Source organism: Colobus angolensis, unplaced genomic scaffold, assembly GCF_000951035.1.
Source record: "Colobus angolensis palliatus isolate OR3802 unplaced genomic scaffold, Cang.pa_1.0 Scaffold71, whole genome shotgun sequence".
In the NCBI taxonomy this organism is placed as follows: domain Eukaryota; kingdom Metazoa; phylum Chordata; class Mammalia; order Primates; family Cercopithecidae; genus Colobus; species Colobus angolensis.
The window spans coordinates 532,897-552,366 of NW_012120821.1; the positions used below are offsets into that span (position 1 = coordinate 532,897).

The 19,470-nt window shown below is 37.3% G+C and overlaps 1 protein-coding gene across 2 annotated transcripts in view; it reads left to right on the forward strand.

The window, feature by feature from the left end:
• FRYL (FRY-like) overlaps window positions 1-19,470 on the forward strand; it is a 277,851-nt gene that overhangs the window by 207,284 nt on the left and 51,097 nt on the right. For both annotated transcript variants that reach the window (XM_011927311.1, XM_011927310.1), the window contains 13 exons: window positions 28-127; window positions 1,347-1,515; window positions 3,545-3,804; window positions 4,153-4,293; window positions 7,859-8,027; window positions 10,272-10,356; window positions 11,157-11,269; window positions 12,240-12,390; window positions 13,059-13,162; window positions 14,080-14,265; window positions 15,606-15,810; window positions 16,983-17,104; window positions 17,923-18,113. In XM_011927311.1, coding sequence (XP_011782701.1) covers window positions 28-127; window positions 1,347-1,515; window positions 3,545-3,804; window positions 4,153-4,293; window positions 7,859-8,027; window positions 10,272-10,356; window positions 11,157-11,269; window positions 12,240-12,390; window positions 13,059-13,162; window positions 14,080-14,265; window positions 15,606-15,810; window positions 16,983-17,104; window positions 17,923-18,113 — 1,996 coding nt within the window. The remainder of the gene's footprint in view (window positions 1-27; window positions 128-1,346; window positions 1,516-3,544; window positions 3,805-4,152; window positions 4,294-7,858; window positions 8,028-10,271; window positions 10,357-11,156; window positions 11,270-12,239; window positions 12,391-13,058; window positions 13,163-14,079; window positions 14,266-15,605; window positions 15,811-16,982; window positions 17,105-17,922; window positions 18,114-19,470) is intronic.

Below are 19,470 nucleotides of genomic sequence, written 5' to 3' on the forward strand. Positions count from 1 at the left end.
TTACCTAATATGTAAATTTATTCCTAGGGATTATCAGTGTGACACAGTGATGCTTCTAAATCTGATACTGTTTAAAGCAGCTGATTCTTCTAGAAGTATCTATGAAGTTGCTATGCAACTTTTACAGGTTTGTAAATGTGTGAATTTAAATATTTTTTTACTCAGGATTTAATGAAGCCCAATAATTTAGTCTTGCCGTTAAAGCACACTAATAATAGTATTTAGCTTTATTTGTAATAATGAAGTTATGGTATTAAGTCCTAATTATTATTAGAAATATAAGACAAAGATAATATAGATATTTAAATTTATAAATAATGCAAACTATTCCTAAGTGTATTGTAGAAGGATTATTTATAATAACACGTGTGTATGTACGTGAAAGTACTTATAAATATGTATCCATGTAAAGTATTTCTGTTCAGCAGATGAGAACAATGTGTGTCCAAATTTTTTTGGAGAGCCATATGAAAAATAATTAGCTCTTTTTATCATATTCTCATGTAAATTTTATTTATTGGGTTGAGGAGAAATAACTTAGAAACTTAGCAAACACGGATATATTATTAGTATACAGTATTTAATTCATAATAGGGCAAGATTCTTCCATCTTAACCAAGGGCTAAGAATAGGATTCAAGCAGATGCTTTTTCCAAAGGCTCTAAAGTGGTTCTGATGACAGTAGATCCATCTTAGGAATTATACTAAGAGGAAAGTTCAGCAGTACAGCTCTTTAAATAGTGTAATGTCAAAAAGTTCTCCTTGAAAGATTTTTTTTTCACTTATACATATATTGTACTATCATATTTTTGAGTAAGAAAAGTGGTAAATCTTTTTCAAGTAATTGTATATTAAGTTGCTGGAGTTATTTTCAGACTGTATTATTAACCTGGATCATTGACATTAAATATGAGGAATGTAAGTTCTTTTAGTGAGAAAGGGTTTTTGTTTTGTTTCGTTTTATTTTTGAGATAGGGTCTCACTCTTGTCGCTCAGGCTAGAGTACAGTGGCACGGTCATGGCTCACTGCAGCCTCTACCTCCTGAGCTCACGTGACCCTCCAACCTCAGCCTCCCAAGTAGCTGGGACCACAGGCACACACCACCACACCTGGCTAATTTTTTAATTTTTTGTAGAGATGAGGTCCTGCTATGTTGGCCAGGCTAGTCTTGAACTCCTGGCCTCAAGTGATCCTCCCACCTCTGCCTTCCAAAGTATTGAGATTACAGGCATAAGCCACTCTACTCAGCTTGGGAAAAGAGTTTTTTTAAAAATATAAAATTATAGTTAAACTTTAGAGAACCCATAAAATCTTAACCTAAGTTGATGGAATCACGTTCCTATAGATTCTGGAACCGAAGATGTTTCGCTATGCTCACAAATTGGAGATTCAGAGAACAGATGGAGTACTCAGCCAGCTGTCTCCTCTACCACATCTCTATTCTGTTTCATATTATCAGTTGTCCGAGGAACTAGCAAGGGCGTATCCTGAGCTAACTCTCGCTATATTCTCAGGTATGATCAATGAACTGGTTAGTAGTTTGTCAATCATTTCTTCAAAAACAATTTTTAGAAAATTATAAATTTATTAAATTACAGGTTAAATCAAAACCAGACATGTCTTTACATAGGAAATATTTTTTTCTTCAATAAGAACTCTTAATTCTGATCTGTCACAGTATTTAGGTTTTTCTATCAATGGCGTCCTTGTAGGGTTTTACACCTTACCTTCCCTTGCTCCCGGCTCCATCAAAAAGAAAAAAATACAAGAGGGAGGACTTTCCATATGTGACTTAAAAGTATTTCTTAGTAGACATAGAACTTCTTGAATATATTGTATTTTGTGTATTGGCATATCTTTAATAATAAAAATAGGCAGGGATAAGTTGTAGGCAGTTTTCCATGAGTGAAACCTCTAACCATAGGAGCAGGTGGTACAGTGCTTTGAGCAAAACTCTTTCTAGTCTCCCACATGTTGCCTGTCACCTACATCAAGATCTTGTTCCAGTGTAAATACTGGACATGCACCAACACTAGGATCTGGGAGATTGTGGAGTTCTGCTGTGGGTCCTTTCTTTCATTTGGACTCAAGAGTTAGTGGCCTTAGTCTGCTTGGATCTTTGCATAGCACCTATTTTAGCAATAGAAATAGTTTATTTCCCTCCCTAATTTACCTGAGTGGGAGAAAAAAGCAACAACAACAACTTAAATTCTCCTAACATTTAGTTCTTGAAAGCAGTAGACCTGTTTGGTTTGCCCTGGTAGTTGGTAGCAATTATGCCCCTTCCTTTTTTCCAACCCCCACATCCCTGACAGCCCTTCCAAGATGGATATGAGTGGTCATCAACACAAAATAGCAGCCACCATGAATACAGATTTTGTGGCTGCTGAGCTGCTGCTACAGTCTTCTGCACAGAAAGCAGGGGAGTCCAGCTAGGTCTCAGAGATCATGTAACTGTTTAGAATGCCATGTCATCGCCTAGGATGTCGGCTGGTACAGGTGTCAACCGTGCCCATGCCTCCACCACCACCACCTTGTCATTCTTCCTTCAGTTCTATCTTCAGACACTCTTGTCCTTAGCATCAGCTAATTTTAACTCCTTTGCTTAAGGTAGTTCATTCTAAACCAAAACATAGCCTCTCAACCTGACAAATTCCATAGCTAACCTACATTTTCACTTTCACTGTTTCTAGGGCAAGACAAACACAATATTCATTCAGAATTTTACTGCACAGATACAGATATCAGCATAAACTTTGCCACTTTAAAATTTGAGGGTCCTGATCCTTTCTTTCTCCAGATTCAATGCAGTGGTCTTCAAATGTTGTCAGCTCTGAGGCCCTTCCCATTCTTGCTCTCACATCCTTTCCCTCCTTCACACCTGCTCCTAACCCCTTCCTCACCCCTATGCCTTGCCTTGAGTATATACACTCACTATTCCGTATTGTCAGTCTTCATGCATGCCTTAGATCTTCACAGATGGCCTTCACAGTCCACTAGTGTCAAGTTCCTTTCTGTAGCCTCACCGGGTTACCTTCCAACTGCTCAGTCTAGTCACTGGCTAATAGTCTTCAGTCTGTTTGCTACTTTCCACAGCAATTGGTGTTAGCCATCTTATATTTTTTTAAGCTCTAACCTCACTTAATTTCCAAAAACTTAGTATTTCTTGCTTTTTCTTCTACCATTGAGTATTCCTTTTCTGTCTCTTTTGGTAGATTCTTACCTTCCGTCCCTTTTTTCTTTTTTTTCTTTTTGAGACACAGCCTCTCTCTCTCTGTCTCTCTCCCTCTCCCCCTCTCCTTCTCTCCCTTTCTCCCTCCCTCTCCTTCTCCCTCTCCCTCTCTCCGTCTTCTGATTTATGTTAGCTGTTAACATTATGATGTCATTGAGGTGAAAGTTACTAAAAGAAAAAACAGTACTTATAATTGTTAAGTGTAATGAGTAAAATGAACAAAATCCAGCTTCTGAAATCTGTTGGAATTAATTACCGGTCAGAGGAAGCCAAAATTACATCAGTTCTCTTTGACTTGTTTTCAATTTCAGAGATAAGCCAGAGAATCCAGACAGCTCACCCTGCTGGACGGCAGGTGATGCTGCACTACCTGCTACCATGGATGAACAACATCGAGCTGGTGGACTTAAAACCTCTCCCCACAGCAAGGCGACATGATGAAGATGAAGATGATTCCTTGAAAGACCGAGAACTTATGGTGACTAGTAGGCGCTGGTTACGAGGAGAAGGATGGGGATCTCCACAAGCCACTGCAATGGTTTTGAACAATCTGATGTATATGACAGCAAAGGTAAAATGAGTTTTGTGTTTATAATTGCTGCACAGAATTGTTGAGTAAGTAGATGTGGTTAGAAACAGATGAAGAGGCTCCATAATCCTGTGATAACCAAGCAAAATGCATTATAAATTTCTTTCTTTAAAAAAGACTGATGATATATGAATTTTTTTTACTAAAACCATATATGATTAATGATATTTATATTTAGATTTGTTGAAAGAAATTATTGTTTCTGTAAAGTGTGGAAATGATTAAAGCTATCTGTGGAAAACATTATTTTTTAATATTTCATGGTATGACAAGTTTGGTATGATAATAGGCAGTCATGACTGAAGTATCTTTTGTGCGTATTGCATCTAGTATGGCGATGAACTGGCCTGGTCGGAGGTGGAGAACGTGTGGACCACACTTGCAGATGGCTGGCCCAAAAACCTGAAAATAATTTTGCACTTTTTGATCAGCATTTGTGGGGTGAATAGCGAACCAAGCCTCTTGCCTTACGTATGTATTCAAGTTCATTTAACTTTAAAATATATATATATATATATATATATATTTACTAGTATCTTATGATGTCAGAGTATGGGCAGCAGTTGCCCAGGAGAGGCAAGGCAAGGGCCAGGATGAAGACAGTCAGGAAAATAGAACATGGATTTATTCACTGATTCAGTCAGCAAATGTTTTCCATCATTATGACAGACCAGGTGCTCTTCTGGGCATTACAATCTGATGGGTAATACAGAATTTATTTGTTGAACCTACATCTGATTTATTTAATGAATAAATCAGTAAGTTAATAAAGTATAGTGTGATAAAAGCTATAAAAAATTTGCAGAGTTCTGAGAGTAAAACTTAGGAACCACAGCTCTCTGGAAGGATTCAAGATGACACTTGAGAGAAAGTGATATTGAAGCTGAAAACACACATTGAGGATGTTTCTAGTTTCTGCTAGGCAGAGCTGGCGTTTAGATATGAGAACAGGATGGTGAGTGAGAGCTCAGTGCCTATAGGATTGCCCTTCAGGCTGCTGGAAGCAAGGGAAAGCATGGTAAGAGATATGAAACGAAGAAGATAACATCTTTGCCTTCCAGGGGAGAAAGCAACATCCAGATCTGCCCAAGTCAAGAGGACACGTTTGATATGAAACTGTCAAACGTGAGGGTTAAATGGACACACGTGCACACGTCTTTTTAGGTGCACATGTAGATATCCATCCCGTGGCAGCATCCCCCAAAAGTGTGGTCAACGGAAGACTAGTTCTACGGAACGTTATCTAAAAGTTCTTACAGGCCAGTCACGGTGGCTCATGCCTTTAGTCCTAGCAGTTTGGGAGGCTGAGGCGGGCAGATCACCTGAGATTAGGAGTCAGAGGCCAGCCTGGCCAACATGGTAAAACCCCATCTCTACTAAAAATCCAAAAATTAGCCAGGTGTGGTGGCTCATGCCTGTAATCCCAGCTACTTAGGAGGCTGAGACAGGAGAATTGCGTGAGCAGGAGGCAGAGGTTGCAGTGAGCTGAGATCCGGCCACTGCACTCCAGCCTGGGCGACAGAGCGAGACTCTGTCTCAAAATAAAATGAAATAAAATTAAATAAATAAATAAATAAAAGTTCTACAGATTCTATTTTAAACAAACCACTTAATAGCTTTGCTTTACCCAGCATTCCCCAAGTTCACTTGGTCACTGAAAGCATCATTGCCAAGGTGTACCACAGGCGTAGTGCCTTTGAGAAGTGCTTAGAGAACTGTAGGTGTATAGTATAAGACAACGTTACCCCACGTCACCTCTCTGGCTGTGTCTCCTGTATTCTCTCTGGTGCTCCCACCCTTCAGCTGTACTGGCCCCCCTTTGCTTCTAGCTCTCTCACCAGGCATTCCCTCCTCGGTGCCCTCACACTCACTTGCCTTCTCTTTCCCCAGTTAGCCACATTACTCACTCCTCGTCTCTTTTAGGTCCTTCAGGTGTCAGTGCCCACTGGGACTTCTGCTGCCCATCCTGTGTAGAACTGCAAATGCCCCACCTCCACACACACACTCCATTTCCTTTCCCTGCTTCATTGATCTTTCTGGCACTTAATCATCACCAAACACATGATATATTTTACCTATTTACCTCATTAGTTTTGCATCAACCAGTAGATTGTAAGCTCGTTAAGAATGGTAGTTTTTGTCTATTTGATTCACTGCTAAGTTCCCATTTAGTAGTGCCTGGCACATAGAAGATGCCCATTAATTGGGTGAATGAATGGGGGAGTTAGAGCTGGAACCAGAAAAAGCATGAGATTATACTTTTAAGAGGCCAAATGGAAATTTGGGGAATAGCCATTTTCCAGGAATTTAAAAGGAACCATTTTTTAATGTCAATAATAATAATTTATTGGTTATTAATTTTTAAGCACTTATGGGTGCTTATTTTAGGCATGGTAAAAGCACTTCATCTACATTATTTATTTCTCAGAATAAATCTATGAATTTGGTGAGATCACTGCAGTTTTACAGATGAAAAAACAAGGCAGAGAGAATGGTAATTTCTTCAAGCTCTCACTCTGTCACTTAATAGTTCTAGAATTCCAACCCAGATCTGATTGTGAAGTCAGTAAAAGCTTCTTGGAGAAAGGAGTAGAGTTAAGATGGGGGATGGGGCTTGAAGACTTGAAAGGATTAGGGTTGGGAGTATCAACTCGGAGATCCCCAGTCCAGCAGAAGGAAGCCACAGAGGCAGGAACGCACACAGTATGCTCAGAGGAGATCGAACCTGAAAGCAGAGAGAATTAGCAAGTAGTGCCCATTGGATGGAGTAAAGAGCCATACATAGAAGGGTATCATTGGGTAACCATAATAAGAGTTTTGGCCGGGTGCTGTGGCTTACACCTGTAATCCCAGCACTTTGGGAGGCCGAGGCAGGAGGATCACCTAAGGTCAGGAGTTCGAGACTAGCCTGGCCCATCTCTACGAAAACCACAAAAATTAGCCGGGTATGGCAACAGGCACCTGTAATGCCAGCTACTTGAGAGGCTGAGGCAGGGAGAATTGCTTGAACCAGGGCAACAGAGGTTGCAGTGAGCCAAGATCACCCCATTGTACTCTAGCCTGGGCGACAGAGCGAGACTCCGTCTCCAAAAAAAAAAAAAAAAAAAAAGGAATTTGGTTGGAATATAATAAATCATGTTTTAAGATTAATCCAGGGGTCATATAAAGCAGGGCTTTTCATATGTCTGTAAAAATATGAATCATTCTGATTCTGGAGGTGGGGTGGGCCTAAGATTTTCTATTTCTAGCAAACTCCAGATGATGATGCCTGTCTTGCTAGGATCACATTTTGAGTAGTAAGGATTAAAGTAGGGAGAAAAAGAGATAGGCTGATCAGTTATGAAGTTATTTCAGTAATATACATTACTAAAACATATGTATAATATATACTACTGAAAAGTTTTTCTACTTACTTATACTGTGTTACTAGCCATTTGTAAAGTGCACTGTAAACCTTAACTCATTTAATCTTCCTAACAGCTGTATGAAGTATAGCTTCAACTCAGTGATAGAGTTAGTAAGTGGTATATCCACATTCCAAACCAGGCAATGTAGTTTGAGTTCTAGTTTAGTTCTAGTTCCTTGCTCTTAATGACTACTCTGTTTGACTATAGGGAATGGGGAAGGCAGAATAAAAGATAAACCCTGGGTTTGGAGGATAACTAAAAATCAGAGGAAAATCTTAGGATGTTATTACCTGGAAGTGTTTTGATTAAAAGAGAAATTTTTACAGAAAAGTATTTTTTTTTTTGCTTTTAAAAAAAAAAAAAGCAAAAAAGTAAAGAAAGTGTATAAAGTGGAAACCACTAAACATGTTCGGTTCATCCTATTTAGATCTAATGTTGAGAGTTAGAGGGAGGACAGTATTGATAAAGCTGATTAATGTCTTATTGTTGATCAGTGCCAGTTTTGATTTAGATTGTGTTTATTCATCTAGCACTTAAAGTTGAACTTACTCTGATAAAATTTGTCTCAGGAGAAATTAATGAGATAAAAACTTTGCTTTTTCTTTTCTGAATGATTTCTTTTGTGACAGGCGAAGAAGGTCATTGTATATTTAGGTAGAGATAAAACAATGCAGTTACTAGAAGAGCTGGTGAGTGAGCTTCAGCTGACCGATCCTGTCAGTTCAGGGGTCACTCACATGGATAATCCTCCGTATTATCGCATCACTTCCAGCTATAAAATCCCTTCTGTCACCTCAGGTGAGAAATTTGTTAAAACTGCTGTGTGAGATGATAGGCATCTTCATCTGCTTCACTATGGTAACCATTTTAGGGTCTCTGTGTCCCATAACATCTTGTTACGAATCTCAGATATATGCAATAAAATTTATTGAAAAAAACACATCTTCCTCAGTATTTAAAGAGAAGCTTAACATAATTGTTAAACAAGAGTTTATTGTGTCTTTAAATATTATTGTTGAGAAAACAAAAGCAAATATGAGTCATGTATGGTAATTAATTTGATAAGACTTTGTAAATCCTCATGAGAAAGCAATTCGACAATGTAAGTATTAATATACAGAAAAGCAATATTTATGTACTTATTCAGAGATGGAATATAAATTTATTCCCTACATAACACATACCTTTTTTTTTCTTTTCTTTTCTTTTTCTTTTTTGAGACAAAGTCTTGCTTTGTCACCAGGCTGGAGTGCAGTGGCGTGATCTCGGCTCACTGCACCCTCCATCTCCCAGGTTCAAGTGATTCTCCTGCCTTAGCTTCCCAAGTAGCTGGGATTACAGGTCTGCGCCACCGTGTCCAGCTAATTTTTGTATTTTTAGTCAAGATGGGGTTTCACCATGTTGGCCAGGATGGTCTCAATCTCTTGACCTCATGATCCACCCCCTTTGGCCTCCCAAAGTGCTGGGGTTACAGGCATGAGCCACCGTGCCCAGCCAACACATGCATTTTTTAATGGGTATAATTACCATGTTAAATTTAGAAAATGCTTATATGTTGAAATTATTTGTGTAATTTCACATTATAATTATTTGGGTATATATTATACATCATATCCAATCAACTGAGTGTGTGTGTGTGTATATATATATATACTTATATGTTTGTGCATATATTAAAATTATTATAATATTTTGAGTTTGAAGAAACTATGTTCCTAATAGAAGAACCTCCAATGAAATTCAAAATAGTAAAAAGGCTATTGTAGATGAAATTTCTATTAAACTCTTTGTTACTCAGTTTAAATGTTTTCAGCATGCTAATAACATTGTAAAACTAGAAATATTTTAAATTATCTCTTTATAATTTATTTTTTACCATCCATTTTCATCACTTAGTCCTTTTGTTTTGTTTTCTAGGAGATGTCTAATAATGCTTCTATTGAATTTTTCATATCTTCTAGAATGTTTTTAATTCCAAAGTTTCATTTAATTATAATTTTTTAAAGTAGCATCCTATTCTTGTTTCATGGTTGGCGTGTTGTTTCGTATCTGATACAGTTACAAAGTTTTCTTCTCCCGGCAGAAGTCTTCATTTTCTCTACATTGCTGTTTTGTCTTGATAAAACTTTTCTCAAAAGCCTACCAATATCTAGATCTGTCTTTTCATAAAGAGTAGAATATTAAAAAAAAAAAAGTTCTATAAGCATATGTGGAACTTGTTGACTGTGTCCTTTGTTGTACCATGATTTCAGTGAAGCCAACGTCTGTAGGTATTTTCTCCTAGATTTATCAGATTCCCTAGAGAAAACTCTTTCTAGTCATTTGCCAACAGAGGGTGTGTCTGTGAACATATACACACACACCTCTTTGGATTGTATATATTTATACACACACATATACACAGTCTTCAAACTTTCTGGAAGCCCAGTGGGGTGAGAAGGATGTAGCTGGGGGTGCAGTCTCAAATTTTAGCCTGTACATTTTCATTTCATTTAATGCCCCTGTTCTTTGTAAGGTGCCTCCTCTTTCAGGAGTACGTGGTGTGCCCTAGTTCAGGAATCTTCTGATTTTCATCAGAAAAGACTTCTAGAAGTAGGGAAAGACAGCCACCCAGCTGCAAGAGGCAAGAAAGTAGATTTGGGGAACCAGTTACTTCTAAAATAGATTGACTTTCAGCCACATTTCCTATTTTTTAGCACCACCTTCAACCCCTGTTTCCGGAGGTTTTTGATGCTACTCGTCCCTGAGCCTTTTGGAAGTTCAGCAGTATAAATATGGCAGCTTCTTGATTTTCCCCCACCACCACCTTTGGATTCAGCCTTCTTAACACTTAATTACTTATTGTCCATTTGTATTCTAGCATCCAAAAATTTGTTCGTCTTGTCTCCTTTCCCTTTTGGTAATTATGAGTACATTCCTTTTTTAAAATGACTTTGCTCTCATTTTAGTTAAGTTTTGATATCTATAATTTGAAATCTTTTGTTCTTATTGGGTTATTCCAGGTTTGTAGATTCAGGAGTACTGCTTTGTCTTTGATTACAGGAACTACTTCCAGTAGCAATACAATGGTAGCTCCCACAGATGGCAATCCTGATAATAAGCCCATTAAAGAGAATATTGAAGAGAGGTAAGTACTTCTTTGTTCTTTATTAGCTGTTCAGTTTGACAGATACTGGTTGTCATCAGAATAAATGATATTTTCTGCACTGAAATGTGGATGTTGTTGCGTTAAAATTCAAGTGAAAAAAATACAATTCCATGCTGGAAACTTTCCACATTGAGAGTTTCAACATTAAAGATGCTATCCTGCTAGATTTTTTTATATGCTCTAATGTATAAATAGGTGGTATATGGTAAGTCACTTTTTGTATTGCTTAAAGTTTTAGACCTATATGAATGGTATTTACTCCACCTGTTTTATATGCCAGAATATTATTTTAGGTAGAAATAGCTGATTAAAAGTTTAAACTTTTGGATTATAAGGTGGAAATTAATACATATCGTAGTAAACTTTTGTTAATATTTTGTGTACTGTGTCCTTTCTTTTTTTTTTTTTTTTTTTTTTTGAGACGAAATCTCACTCTGTTGCCAGACTGGAGTGCAGTGGTGCAATCTCAGCTCAACCTCTGCCTCCCAGGTTCAAGCAATTCTCCTGCCTCAGCCTCCCGAGTAGCTGGGACTACAGGCACACGTCACCACGCTCGGCTAATTTTTTGTATTTTAGTAGAGATGGGCTTTCACCGTGTTAGCCAGGATCGTCTCGATCTCCTGACCTCGTGATCTGCCTGCCTTGGCCTCCCAAAGTGCTGGAATTACAGGCTTGAACCATGGCATCTGGCCTCCTTTTTTAAATATAGAAAGTGAAACATAAGGTATAAATACCATTGCACCGTCAACTGTGACTAACTTCAGTGATCATTCCCATAGCTATGTGCACCTGGACATTTACAGTGGACTAAACTGTCATTTGAATCGGCAACATCACAGACTAGAATCCCGATACAGTAGCAGCTCTGGAGGATCTTATGAAGAAGAAAAAAGTAATAAATTCCAAACGTTTTTAATATAACTATAAGGGTGAGGTGTATTGTTAATTACATTAACGTTAATAAATATATATTTTTTCAGTAAATTGTTTTTAAAAAGCATATTTAACTGCCACTAGTGGTGTTCCAACATAATCTAAAACATCTTGATTTTAAGAAGCAACGTAATTGGGTGAAATTTTTTTTAAAGCACAGGTTTCCTATAGATAAATCACAAGGAACGTAAGAACTGGTTCTCAGGAAGCATCATAGAACAAATACTGGAAACAGGCTGATTTTTTTTAGCAGGATTGCTCCTTCTGCATGGATTCACATTTTCCTAAAAGATTGTCCCTTGGCAGTTGCAAAGTGAATAATCTACCCAAGTTTCGCTATAACGTTAAGGTAGGGTGTCATAGAAGCACAGGCTTTCAGACTGGGAAGGGACACTGAAGATGATCTGGTCCAATCTCCTCATTTTGCACATGATGGAACTGAGGTCCAGAGAGGTTAAGTGACTTACCCACGTCACACAGAATTCACATTTCCTGACATTTTTTATTGCACCCCGCAGCCCCACTGTGGTAGAGCAGAGTTCCTTTCAAGATGGAGCTGTGTTGGCCCTATCTCAGGATATTTAGAACTGAATTAACTTACCAGAAGGCCCTTTGTTACAAGGCAGCTTCTCCAATAGTGTGATCTCCTGGCTTGAACATCACTGATGGAATCACGATGAAGTGCTAATATAGTTTTGCTTTGACGTACAGGGTGGAACCTAAATTGATCTCTCTCTCTCTCCCTCTCCCTGGTTTGCTTAATTTGATAATATTTGTGCCTAGATTTTCCTAGCAAACATATGTTGAAATAGTGGGAAATTTTTTTTATCACTTTCTAATACTATATAAATAGTCGGGATCTTACTAGAGTTTGCTTATATTGGGAGAAATTAGATGGTGTAGAAAATGAGATCATTTTATCTTGATAGGTGATTCAATGCCACTTTATTCTAATTGGCGACTGAAAGTGATGGAGCATAACCAAGGAGAGCCACTGCCCTTCCCACCAGCTGGAGGCTGCTGGTCACCACTGGTGGATTACGTGCCTGAAACGTCATCACCTGGATTACCTCTTCACAGGTGGACTACAGCGTCATTCCTTTTACATATGCACCAAGTTGCTGCTGAATACTGTCGGCTTTCTTTGTGCTATCAGACAACACAGAATAAAAGCAATCTTCTTTATGGAGATACTGCAACATAGATCAGTGTGTTCTAAGAAATCTGAAAAACTCAGAGTTCTAACTTTATAAAATTAATATTATTAAATCTAATTCTGCTGCTGCTTTTCTGGGTGTCTGGCATAGTTACTTGACCTTTCTGGGACCCAGTTACTACATCTAAAAAATATGGCTTTCCTATGGTAGGCACTATTATTTTGCATCGAGTTGAATTCTACTTAGCAAAATTACAATAGAGCAATTACTGCATTCTTTCAAAATGTATTAATGCACCAAACATATATTGAACACCTACTGTGGCAAGCAGTGTGCTAAGTCTCAAGGTTGAAAGATGAAGAAAATGTGGCTCCTGAGTTCAAGGAGCCCTTAGCCCTTATGTTCTGTTCCATCTGTTTAACTTAATGGTTAATGTTTTCTTCAGCTGTGTTTGTTTTTCCTCCTTTTTCCTGGATAAGTTCTATTTTTCCATGAAATGTGATATTAAAATCTTCAAGTAATTTTGTACCAAATTCTCTCTAGGTTTACCAAGATCTAGTAAAACGTTAATGAAACTCTTATTTGTCATAGGTGTAACATAGCAGTGATCCTTTTGACTGATCTGATCATTGATCATAGTGTGAAGGTGGAATGGGGAAGCTACCTGCATCTTCTTCTTCATGCAATTTTTATAGGTAATAAATATTTGGTTCTAATTCTTTCATTTTATATTTTTATGATAATTTAAAAGCAGTATGGTTTTATGACAGTTTTTACGTGTTTCTGTTTCCTGTTATTTTTATGTTATTTCCATGACACTTTTCATTATGATTCCCCTGGTCTCTTGGGGAGTAATTTGTGGCACCTCTTCTAACCACAAACAAACATGTCTATTCCCCCCATTCCTATTCCTATCTTATGGCCTCCCCTGCCCACACACAAACACATATATACTGTACTGAGGAAAAATTCTGTGGCTGTGGCAAGAGTCAAATTAACTTACCTCTGGGGATTGGAAACTTTCAGAGTGAATGAAAAGTTGAAATAGGTTCTAAGTATTTCCCAAAAGAATTGGATTGTTGGATAGCCTGATTATTACAGCTGAAACTCCATCATGCCTTCTGTAGCAAACATGAGGAATCTATCATATCTATAATACATTTGATGCTTATAGGATTGGCTTCCTGAAGCAAGTCCAAATAGCCATCTCCTTATAAATTTTCCTGATGTGCACACTTACTGTTGGTGTGTTACATCCTTCCTTCAGTTAATCATGTACTTTCTGTTACGTGCTAAGTACACAAAAAAGCCTGCCTTTTAAAAAAATTCGTTTCCATGAATTTTTTGTGTTATGTAACAGTAATAATTTTTAGGAGATCACTAAATTTTAGACATGAAACACATTTAACTTATCTTGAGTCTCCCTAGTACTATAAGACAATAGGCTATTGTAAAAGCATATAAGAACTCTAGCACAATAAAAAAACATATAATGTGTCACCTTCCTTGAAATCTTTCATATAATCCCTCCTTTTCTTCAAAATGTGAGTTTGATAGTAAGAATACTCATTATTTCTCTTTATTGATAATGTTTTTCTACCGTCCTTTTTAGGGTTTGACCACTGCCACCCCGAGGTGTATGAACATTGTAAACGCCTGCTTCTGCACTTATTAATAGTAATGGGACCCAAAAGTAACATCCGAACTGTTGCTTCTGTCCTTCTCAGGAACAAGGAGTTTAATGAGCCCAGGGTGCTTACAGTCAAACAAGTTGCACACTTAGATTATAATTTCACAGGTATTTGCTTTAAAAGTACAATTTGCAAGTAGAATTATACTTTATTAATTTGGAATCCTGCATTAGAGAAAGTCAACTGAATAAAAGTTGAAATTTATTCATTTTTAAAATGTAGTTGTATTATTTTAAGTACCATTTAAATTATTTACTAATAAAAGAAGGGAGCAAATCTGAAATAATTGAATCTGCATTACCTTGAAGGATCTTTATCACACAAGAGTTAAGTTATGAATATGAAGTTGAAGACATAATGAAACAGTGCTTAATATTGAGAACGAATTACAAAAAAGATGTTGAGGTTGTATTAGATTCCTCTTATTTGCAAGATCTGAAAACTGATAAAGTAAGGCATTTTAAATTTTGTTATTCACGTGATTATATTTACTGCATTAAAAACATACATTTTGAAGTAGTGAAGTCCAAATTAATGAGACTTAATTTGGTTTATTTCATTGTCAATGCTAATTTTTCTTTTTTACTTTTAAGGTATATTTTCCTGTATCCTATAACTCTAACTTATTTCTTTCATTCATCAGTACCATCAGGCTAGTGACAGGTGATCTAGAAACTTTTTTTGAAATTGAAATAAAACTACCTTTTTTTGTTCTAATCATACAGTATCAGATACAGGGTCATGAATTTTAAAGCTAGTTAAAACTCTGTTACTTGTTTAAAATCCTATAGTTAGGAAACAGTTATTAGGAAACTTATTAGGAACAGTTATTAGGAAACTTAGAAGCCTTTTAAAACTATGATTGAAAGAAAAATGGAATGAAGTTTACTGCCTTTTTATATTAAGGCACCATTCTTCAAAATTCCATAGCTTGTTTGTTTTTAAGGCTTCTCTTACCAATTTGTAAATATGGACATTAATAATAACCTTTTAACAGTTTTTTAAAAAATAATTGACGCACTATGTGTATTTCAGATAGATGATTCTTTCTGCAATGAAAATGGATCAAAAATTATAGAAAATTTTCCACAAAAAGTTAAAAATCAGTTCATGTTATAGAAATGTGACTGACAAGCAATGTTGACAAAATATGCCAAAATATTAGGAAACTGCCACTTGCAAGTTTCTTCAGCAGATGGCGGCAGAGGACTGCACAGTACGTCCAAATTGCTAAGTTTTCAAGCTGTGAAACGATGTTTGCCCCAAAACTTACTTGCTGTAATTTGATGTTTATGAGGATCAGCAGGAGCACAGATTCATATCACCTTGCACTGACAGATTTCCTCATCTGTCCCATAGAGTCTATAAGGAATGACAGTTTAATTCTATAGGTATTTCGTGAGATTCTTTCATGTTTTAGGTATTCATGACGATCTTTCTCTTTCAGCAGGCATTAACGATTTTATACCTGATTACCAGCCCTCCCCTATGACTGACTCAGGGCTTAGCTCAAGTTCTACCTCTTCTAGTATCAGCTTAGGAAATAACAGTGCTGCCATTTCACATCTGCACACCACTATCCTCAATGAGGTTGACATCTCAGTTGAGCAGGATGGAAAAGTCAAAACCCTCATGGAATTCATTACCTCAAGGTAACATTGGCAGCTCTTAGCATCCCAGCAGTGTATGTGTTAAGTCATTCTTTCATTGGTCAGGTATTACGAGCCATATTTTTGTTTTCTGAAATGCCATTGATGTGAAATACACAGGTTTGTGTTGCACAGTATTTTGAAAATTAGGATGCAATCAAAGACTCTTCTTTTGTGCCAGTGCAGTTATTACCTCGGAAGGACTTTAATCGTATCTGGCTATTTTATGCCCAAAAAGAATGCAGTATTATCTGAATATATATTTAACTTTTATTAGCTACATTATCATTCAATCATCAAATATTTATTTATGGTCTACTCTTTGCAAGGCGCGATAAGTAGAGAAGGAATATAGGTGGGAGAAAGGGCATGGTATTCCATTGAAAGAACAAAATCACAGGAGCACAAGAAAACCGTGTGTTTGGAAATGGTGAGGAATCCACTCTGACTGTAATGCAGAGAAAAGAGAGTTGTTCTAGACAATTCTGGAAAGCTTGGGAGAGTTCAAACTGGAGGGCCATGAAGCCCAGGCCATAAGGTTGTAGATTATATAGAAACTCATTAAGCTGGGGGGACAGTGAGAGGCAGCATTTTATAAATATGTGGAGAAAATCAGCCCCATAACAGTGTGGAGGATGCATTAAAGGCGGAAGGAACCAGAAGCAGTGCGTAGCAGGTTCTCAGGGCACTTTGGGCCTATGTTAATAAAGAGCTTAACCGAGGTGGTGGCCGAGAACACAAAGGCATTTTAAAGAAAGAATCAAGGGGACCTTATTCTGTCCTAAACTTTCCCTGTAGTTTTAGCTAGTGAATTATTCTCATTGCATTTCACCAGCAAATTATTTTATTTGCAATACAATGTAAATACAGATTATATTTTGACCTGGAACACATAAGCAGTAACCAACATGCTTCTCACTTGGCAAAAGTTGACATCTTTTTCTACTACCTCTGAGAGAATTTGACTGGTGTAATGGTAGACACTGAAATGAGATCTTTCTCTCCTGGCTGTAGATCATTACATATTCATGTGCCTAAGCAGCAGTAGTAGACTGTGACCTATTTATTCAGCTACCATCCTTTCTAATTGTGAAGGCATAATTTAGGCAAGTGTGAGTACAACTGTTAATCACAAGTGAAAATCCAAGGAAATTACATCTGTTCTCTGTTTTCAGAAAAAGAGGGCCCCTTTGGAACCATGAGGATGTTTCCGCCAAGAATCCTAGCATAAAGAGTGCTGAACAGTTAACTACATTTTTGAAACATGTGGTTTCTGTTTTTAAGCAGTCAAGCTCAGGTATCTTTTAAGAAATATTTTAAATAATATTTAATGTTAGTGACATTTTAATGTGATGCCAGTTTCTGATAATGCTTCACAAAAAGTTAATAGTTGATATTGTGATACGTCTAAAAGTTTTAGACGTTTTCTTTTTTAATTTTTTAATGATAACAGATCTGTTTTCACTGAAGAAAAATTAAGTTACTTAAAAATGAGAATGCTGTCTATGAAATGCTGGGCTCCTTAGTTTTGTGTTTGATGGCATCATAAAATTACAATACAATTGCGTATTATGAAAAAAATTACATTAAACGGACATATATAGAAATGGGAAACTTAAAAAAATTTTGTGCTGGTACAGTCTTCAGTAATGTAAAATTAACACATTCTGAAAATCATAGTCAAATTGTATATATCTAGAGCAGTGGTTCTCAACTAGGGGACATTTGGCAATGTCTAGAAACAATGTCACAATTATGGGTTAGGAGCAAGGAGTTACTACTGGTATATGGTGGGTTGAGGCCAGAGACACTGCTAAACATCATACCCTGCTCAGGGCAGCCCTTCCAACAAAGAATTTTCTGGCTTATAAGGTTAGTAGTGCCAAGGTTGAGAAACCCTGGTCTCAAGCATTGCTTCTGTAAAGATTAAAGGGTCATCTGAAATGCAAATGGAGTTTAATCAAAGAAAAAGCATTGACTTTTAAAATGTGAGTGCCAGTCTGGTTTGCTAGGTAGTGTGCTAGCTACTAGCTTTAAAATGATTCACTTCTGATTATAACCCCGATAGTATTCTAAAGAACAAGAACAACCTACTTGTTTCCTTCGCATTCACAGAAGCAATTCATTTGGAACATCATCTTAGTGAAGTTGCTCTGCAAACAGCACTTTCCTGTTCTTCTCGACACTATGCTGGGAGATCCTTTCAGATTTTCAGGGCCCTAAAGCAGCCTCTGACTGCAACTACACTTTCTGATGTTCTCTCCAGACTTGTAGAAACTGTAGGGGATCCAGGAGAAGATGCACAGGTATTTCCTTATATTCTTTCAGCAGTTATTGAGCAGCTACTAGTTGTCAAGGATTTATTGTCAATATAGATTGCTATAGCTAGAGCAAGATAATGGGCATCTAGAATTATAGTCAGATGTTGAGCAGGCAAAGAATTAAGAGCCAAAGCTAATTTTATAATTTATATCTGATAACCTACTAATTAAATCAACTGTTCTAGTGCCTATCAGAAAAAGCTTTACACTCGCCCACTCACACAGCGCCCCCCTCCAGATATTAACCTGAGATGATCACAAGGTAAAAAAGATAGGAAGTTAAATTTAAATGTAAAGTGGAACGTTGAATTTTATTTTTTAAGATAAGTGAACTATTGAACTAGAGAACTTCAGTTTGTACAGACAAATGATTTTATTAACACTGTTTTAAACATCAGGGATACAGTGATGAATGAGACAAAGTTCGTGACATTCTAGAACTCATATTCTATTGAAGGAAACAAACCTTTAGTCTTCCAATTATACATAACATAATTTATCCTACTGATAATGTTGTGAAAATAGTAAGATGATAAGATTAAAGGAGAAGGAATTGTTTTACATATGATAGTCCATCTGAGAAGGTGATTTTTGAAGAGATACTGAAATGAAGTAGTTTCTGTTATGATCTGGGAAAGAACATTTCAGGCATAAGAAGATAGGACTAACAAGTGCAAAGACCCTGAGGCAGAAGCAGTAGGGCTTTTCTGAGGAACGTCAAGAAAATCAGTGTCGCCTAGAATACATTGCAGGATATGTAGCAGGAAATTGATGAGGTAGGTAGGCTCAAATCATGTAAGGCCTAGTAAGCCCTGGTGAGAGGCAGGACTTCACTCTGAATTGATGGGAAACTACTCAGATATTTTGAGGGAAGGAAGGTGATGGATGTGATTTGTCTTTTAAAAAACTCATTCTGACATTGGGGTGAAATCTGTAGGGAGGGCAAGAGTGGAGGCAAGAGAGGTCAGGAGGTTAAGAGTCCAGCTGAAATGGTGGTAGCTTAGATTAAGGGAAGTTATGGAGGTAAAGGAAAGTGGTCAGATTTTTAGTGTGTATTTTAAAAGTGATATTTTCGGTCAGGCACAGTGGCTCACACCTATCATCCCAGCACTTTGGGAGGCTGAAACTGGTGGACCTGAGGTCAAGAGTTCGAGACCACCCTGGCCAACATAGTGAAACCTGTCTCTACTAAAAATACAAAAATTAGCTAGGTGTGCAGGCACACGCCTGTAGTCCCAGCTGCTTGGGAGGCTGAGGCAGGAGAATCACTTGAATCCGGGAGGCAGAGGTTGCAGTGAGCCAAGATTGCACCATTGCACTCCAGCCTGGGCAGTAGAGCAAG